This window comes from Salvelinus sp. IW2-2015, linkage group LG18 (assembly GCF_002910315.2).
Source record: "Salvelinus sp. IW2-2015 linkage group LG18, ASM291031v2, whole genome shotgun sequence".
Lineage (NCBI taxonomy): Eukaryota > Metazoa > Chordata > Actinopteri > Salmoniformes > Salmonidae > Salvelinus > Salvelinus sp. IW2-2015.
Window position 1 is genome coordinate 10,086,361 of NC_036858.1, and position 7,375 is coordinate 10,093,735.

The window sequence follows — 7,375 nt, forward strand, 5'->3', positions numbered from 1 at the left end:
AGATTACAGACTGCAATGTGAACAGAAGTTTACTCTGGMTCAAATCAGAGCAAGGTAATCTAAATATGGAAATGATCAGATAAAATAAGTGTTGCTTAAACTTTCCAAACTCAGACTGAGTGGTCAGGGGGGCTAAATATAAACCCTGTGGTCCCTCCTGTCTGACCACTGCAACAGTCAGAGCAACTCCCTAGCTAACCCTTTCTCTAGCAGTCTGTCCTTTCTTATGAGAGAAAGAGAGGATTTTGAGGACAAGATGCTAAAGAAATGTAGAGTTATAATTCTAGAGGGCATCATAACTGAGTGACATAACTTCCAAAATGTCTCCCTGGGTGCAAAATGTCTGAGTCTCACTTTTCTCAGGATCAAACTGCTCAGAGGTTTCTCCTCTCCACATTGTAACTCAATCTCAATACATCTCATACTACTGTATGTCCTCAAAGGCGTCACTTGCAGTGTTCTCTGTGAATTAAATAAAACGGACATAAAGGGAACCACAAATAAACACTACAGCACAGCTTCAATAGGACCACATAGGAGCTCGGACCCAGCCGAGCCCTGTAAGTCAATTCTGTGTTGTTTATCGCCCATAGGTTTCATTTAGCAGAGTGCTCAATAGCCCTGTGAGCCAGAGAGGGGCTATGGATCCCTATGGGCTGGGGGCCAATGCGGCGGGGCCTGATACTCTGTGTTTACAGTCCACAGGGAGATGGCGGAATGGCGGTGTCCTCTTCCGCCCCATCAGTACTTGTTAATGCCAAAGATCCGAACTCCGTGAAGCTGGGGGAGCTTGGGAATGAGCACGGTCATCAGGGAGACCGTGTTGACCACAAAGTGGGCCCGGTCATACTTGGTGTAGAAGCTGGTGAGGATGTAGCTAGGGGGAGAGGGAAAAAGTATGAGGAAGAGAAAGAAAGCGTAAGTCAAAGAAAGACTGGACCTGGGTGAAGGAGGTCATTTAAAAAGGTATTGTCTGGACAACTACAGGTATCTGTTTTTTTGGTCGACAGTTACGTCTTTCCAATTCACAATGCCACATGTGAACATGRCAACTGTGGCGGAGGACCTTTGAAGATCAAAGTGACAAGGACTAAAATAAAAATGTAATGTAAAATGTAAGAGGACGTATCTGCAAATAGATCCATCATGGTTCATAGACCAAGCATTAGTGAGAAACCATCTGTCAGCAGTGTCTCTAAATAGAGCCTTCCGCTGACAGCAGGCACCACAGCAGCCCAGACTCCCCACTGCCCAAAGACTGGCTGGACGAGGCTGCTGAAGTCATTAACAAGGACAGCGAGAAAAAAAAACTGTACTTAAAAAAATAGGCTAATGCTTCACTTCACAGTCCTATCACTACTAAAATACCATTGCAACACGTTGCATTAAATTATAAAGGACTATAAGTAGTAAACAGACTATTATTTTATAAATAGTCTATAAAGCATAAGGTAGTGTCGATGTCCTTACAGGACGATAGGAGTGATGGTGAGGAACTTGCGTGAGGCAGTGAACTGTACACCATAGTCCATCTGCTCCCAGTATGTGTAGAAGCGAGCCTTGCTCTGGTCCGGAGTTTCAAACGGGGTTCCTTTCACCAAGTGTAACAACAGGTACATGCACTGCAACACACACACACCACAGAATAGTCAGTCAGGAAAGCTGTTATATAAAACATTGTACGGGCAAAAGAGATACTGTGAAATTGTCAGTAGCCTAGAACCGCAAATTGATTTAGTTTGYAAAAGGATGTGGAAGCTGATCTGTTCTGTGCCTTTTTATAGCAATGAAAATGCCACAAAAAGAGACAAACGTTCCAGACTGCCCCATGGACTATTGCTTTTATTCACTTTCGCTCAGCACACTCCTAGTGACAGTGCAGACTGCAGAGTAGTTTGCTTATGGAGAATACCATTGTGTGCAATAACAGTGACTGGACTTTCCACCTACAGTACTTATGTTATACAGTGGGTGAGATGCACTGGTGCCCCTAGGCATAGCCTACTAAGGTGCCTACTACCCACCAGGTTGTGTATGAGGTTGGTGAGGGTCCAGACCACGGGCACACTGGCGAAGGGGATGCTGAGCAGGATGACATGCAGCAGGCCGATGCCCAGGAGGTAGGAGAGCCAGATGCCCCGGCTGTTCATTACCCGCGTGTTGGGGTTCACCTCGCTGTGTGCCGTGCCCACGTTCATGATGTCACGTTACCACGCTCCTCGTCTGCTTGGGGTCAACGCTGYGTGGTGGGAACAGAAGGGTGTGTGTAATTCCTTAGGTATGCCAGCAATTACGAATGATGCAAGCAATGCGACTAAGCTACAGCTTGACTATTCCATCCATGCACTGTTCATTAMTAGACCCTATTGGGAGGGGGTGGAGTCCCTAGATAGGCTAAATTTAGTTGGAATGTGGTGCTGAACTAGGTTTTGTGCAAKTTTGAGGAGGGGGAGTCTTGCAGATATGTAGCAGAAAGTAGATTAGTTTTGGTCACACAGTATACAAAATTGGATACTCTTTAAGCACCAAAAATAGTAATTAAATAGCTATGAGAATTACAACATAGTCATGACCCAGCATGTAGTGCAGGCTGATTCAACTCACATTCTTTCAGTTCTTCCAGAACTTTCCATTATTCAATTGAAATATGACATTATGATCTACGATATTGCAACATGCACTAGGACTACTGTATTTCAATATCAATAATAAGTAAATAAAGTAGCCAAATCAAACAAGATAATACTTACAGGAGAAAATGGCTTCAATCGCACTTTTAGCTTCAGTCCGTTATAGCGCTGTTTTACTCTTATTCACTATCGCCTTCTCTGGTTAGGTAATTGGCATCAATAGGTCAGACTGCTATATCGTTTCGATTAGTCATTCATTTAAATACCTTCTTATTGCTTTCGAATGCAATGTTATTCAAGTATCCTTCKGTTTATAGCCCGACATTCAGGCTAAACAGTTCCACTACCACTCCTAGCCAGCAATTCATGTAGAACGTCATCATTTTCAGAGCTCCAAATTTGGATGTTGTTTTATTTTTTTTATCGCACTTACCACTGATTGGTGTCTTTACATCACATGGGAAAAATTGACCAATTCAAATGGAATGCGTTGAAAAGTTGGGGAAACGCCCCCTTGCAACGTCACAGGAACAGGAGGGCGAGGSCACTTTTCATGGGTGCTGAACGGCACATTTTGAAAATAAGTGTTACATTTCAYGCACTATAAATTACTATTATCAGTAGGTCAACCTTTGATATCAAAACGAATGGTAGAGCTTGATTTTTACTGTACAAAAATCATCAAGTATTCACTGATAAATTACATAGTAAATGGTCATTACACAGTAATAACKATTTCATATATTATTTGTTTCTTAGGAATTAATCAAATACAGCACCACAGGCACCATTTGCTTCTGCATCTGCATTGCTAGCTCTTTGGGGTTCTGAGTATCTGTATAACACTTTGTGACAACTACTGATCAGAAAAATGGCGCCGACAGAGAGGGCTGCCTCGCTTCTAGTCCTTAGGAAACTCTGCAGTATTTTTTTTTTTTAATGAATTATTTCTTACATTGTTAGCCCAGTAAATCTTAAGGGTTATTACATACAGTCAGGATTTTTTTTACAAGCATTTCGCTACACCACAAGCATTTCGTTACACTCACAATCACATGAAAGGGGGATACCTAGTCAGTTGTACAACTGAATGCATTCAACTGAAATGTGTCTTCCGCATTTAACCCAACCCCTCTGAATCAGAGAGGTGTGGGGGGCTGCCTTAATTAACATCTTCGGCGCCCGGGGAACAGTGGATTAACTGCCTTGCCCAGGGGCAGAACGACAGATAMTTACCTCTGCTAACCATGTGTATGTGACCAATAAKATTTTATGTAAAAAGGGCTTAATAAAATACATTTCATTTGGTTAGCTACCAAGATAGTTACCAATTGAGTTAAATTCTTTGATGTAAGAAAAGTAGGCCTACCTACCATGTCACCAAGTACACTACATGACCAATAGTATGTGGACACCTGGTCGTTGAACATCTCATTCCAAAATCATGGGCATTAATATGGAGTTGGTCCCCCCTTTGCTGCTATAACAGCCTCCACTATTCTGGGAAGGCTTTCCACCAGATGTTGGAACATTGCTGTGGGGACTTGCTTCCATTCAGCCACAAGATCATTAGTGAGGTCGGACATCCCAAAGGTGTTCGATGGGGTTGAGGTCAGGGCTCTGTGCAGGACAGTCAAGTTCTTCCACATCAATCTCGACAAACCATTTCTGTATGGACCTCACTTTGTGCACGGGGGCATTGTCACGCTAAAACAGGAAAGGGCCTTGCCCAAACTGTTGCCACAAAGTTGGCAGCACAGAATCGTCTAGAATGTCATTGTATGCTGTAGCATTAACATTTCCCTTCACTGGAACTAAGGAGCCTAGTCTGAACCATGAAAAACAGCCCCAGACCATTATTCCTCCTCCACCAAACATCACAGTTGGCACTATGCATTGGAGAAGATAGTGTTCTCCTGGCATCTGCCACACCCAGATTAGTCCGCCAGACTGCCAGATGGTGAAGCGTGATTCAACACTCCAGAGAATGCGTTTCCACTGCTCCAGATTTCAATGGTGGCGAGCTTTACACCACTCCAGCCGACGCTTGGCATTGTGCATCGTGATCTTAGGCTTGTTTGCAGCTGCTCGGCCATGAAAACCCATTTCATGAAGCGCTCGATGAACAGTTCTTGTGCTGACGTTGCTTCCAGAGGCAGTTTGGAAGTAGGTAGTGAGTGTTGCAACCGAGGACAGACGATTTTTACGCAGTATGCGCTTCAGCACTCAGCGGTCCCACTCTGTGAGCTTGTGTGGCCTACCACTTCGCAGCTGAGCCGCTGTTGCTCAGAGATGTTTCAACTTCACAATAACAGCACTTACAGTTGACCGGGCAAGCTCTAGTAGGCAGAAATTCGACAGACGTGTTGGAAAGGTGACATCCTATGATAGTGCCACGTTGAAAGTCACTGAGCTCTTCAGTAGGCCATTCTACTGCCAATGTTTGTCTATGGAGATTGCATGGCTGTGTGCTCGAGTTTATACACCTGTCAGCAACGGGTGTGGCTGAAATAGCCAAATCCACTCATTTGAAGGGGTGTCCACATGCTTTTGTATATAAAGTGTATAATATGTAGCCTACATGTGTAACTGCCTTTTCATATTGATATTAAATAGATAGATCAATACTAATGGAAAAAGTAGTCCAACGGTAAAATAAAGTGTTACAAAATAGATKTTTTTGCCAAATTGCACCATTTGATCAAAACAAATAGTCTAGCTCTTTAGAGAACTCTGACGTCCTTCCAATCATAATTTGATATTTGTGCACAAAAGAAGGCCATTGACACCTATATGTGGTGGGACAGTAGAGGCTCCTCTAGGCTAGAAGCAGTGAGAATGATTGACGAGGTTGATGCCTGAGACTCCCAAATCAAAGAAGATCAAGAGTGTCATGTTCTAGATCCCCAGATAAGTCCAAACACTAATTTAGGGAACACCATTCCCTAAAGCTGAGGGGGTCAGCTATGTTCCATTTAACTGGGGGGTTATGTGATACCCACTGTTTTCTAAGGATACCCCAGAATTGAGTGGCATTTAACAGGTTTGGCCAGCTGACAAGGTATTATCTCATGGTCATAGCTCTGGGTGGTGTGTTAGAGACGTAAACTTAGATCTACCGTCACATGCAAATACAGAACAATGCTCTGAGATCACAGCTGGCATTGGAAACAATGAGAAAAACCATAACAGCGCCGTATACTTCTATCAAGTCATGGCCATATCATAATAGCTATACTTTTGTCATGGTTATCAAAGCTAAGTAAATTATAATATATATKTTTTTGGGGGGGTACTTTTTACCCCCTTTTTGTGATATCCAATTGGTAGTTAAAGTCTTGTCCCATCGCTGCAACTCCCATACAGACTCGGGAGAGGCGAWTGTCAAGGGCCATGCGTCAACTGACACAGTGCTCGCTTAACCCGGAAGCCAGCCGCACAACTGGCAATAGTATTCAGCTTGCAGGTGCCCAGCCCGCCACAAGGAGTCATTAGAGCATGATGGAACAAGGACATTATTTACTGCTGTTCTTCAATTACTTGTTATTTTTATCTCTTACTTTTCTGGGGTGTATTTTCTTAATTAAAACTGCATTGTTGGTTAAGGGCTTGTAAGTAAGCATTACACTGTAAGGTTGGCCAAACCCTCCCCTAACCCAGTCGACGCTGGGCCAATTGTGCGCCGCCTCATGGGTCTCCCGGTCATGGCCGGCTGTCATACAGTCTGGGATCGAAACCGGGTCTGTAGTGATGCCTCAAGCACTGCGATGCAGTGCCTTAGACCGCTACGCCACTCGGGAGGCTCCTAAGTACATTGTTGAGACATGTTCTTTTTTGTACATTTTTAAAGCTCACCCTGAAGTGTTCTGGCAACATCACGAACACAGGCTAGAATTCTTTTTCAGAAAGGGCGTATTCGATATATATTTTCAATGCCTGGGGGAGAAGGAGCAAGGTATTGTTTGTTTGTATAAATCAACCTTATCGTTATAATTAGACAATGTGTTTGTTGTACATGCTACGATTTTGACTTTGTAAAATATAATATCCATAATAATTCATAATAATTCTCAGAGGTGACTACGTTCTCGTCCTGAAACATTTCTAAACTTGCTGCCATAAGGAATCCGTAATGTATAATGTAATGTGTCGGCTGAAGCATGGGCCTAGATCTTCAGCCCACTGTGGATATCTTTCATGTTTTATTGTAAAGCTACAGTACGATAAACACTCAGTCTGACGTGGGTGGAAATGTGATCCCTGGCCTATAACAACTCCGGCTACCTTGGTGGAGGATCAAATTGAAGCTTCAAAGTCCTTGTGGTCTTTTTTACTCTTCCATCTCTTTCTCTAGCACAGGTTTAATACTTGTTCAGATGTGTTCTGGAGCAGATTACATTTCTATGCTCTCTGGTCCCTCGAGGCTCTCCCAGTGAGGCTTTACAATGTAACATGTTAATAGGACAGCTTTTAATGACGAGATACCTTTCATGCTTAGATTCACTTTTGGCATTATTGTCTCTCTTACTCTCTAGGGCCTTCGTTTCTGTAACATAAACACAATTTTGCCCACTCCGATTCAAGGCTAGAACTACTTCGTTTTTATCCTAGTGGTTCTAATGCGTCTGACCTGATGTGTATTTTGATAGTGTTTCTATTTCCCTTTTGAATGTATTGTGTTGTTTACTAGGTGTTTTCCAATTCATTTGGACTATTGGCTGWTCTGTGACCACTCCCTCTTCAAT

At 43.1% G+C, this 7,375-nt stretch overlaps 1 protein-coding gene across 1 annotated transcript; it reads right to left on the reverse strand.

Annotated features, from left to right (window-relative positions):
* Nucleotides 1-646: 646 nt before the first annotated feature.
* LOC111978174 (ORM1-like protein 3) lies at nucleotides 647-3,018 on the reverse strand. The gene is made up of 4 exons (XM_024008083.2): nucleotides 2,751-3,018; nucleotides 2,025-2,239; nucleotides 1,471-1,622; nucleotides 647-877 (listed from the first exon to the last, which is right to left on the reverse strand). The coding sequence occupies exons 2-4, from the start codon at nucleotides 2,196-2,198 to the stop codon at nucleotides 742-744; spliced, it is 462 nt and encodes a 153-aa protein (XP_023863851.1). The 5' UTR covers nucleotides 2,199-2,239; nucleotides 2,751-3,018; the 3' UTR covers nucleotides 647-741.
* Nucleotides 3,019-7,375: the final 4,357 nt, after the last annotated feature.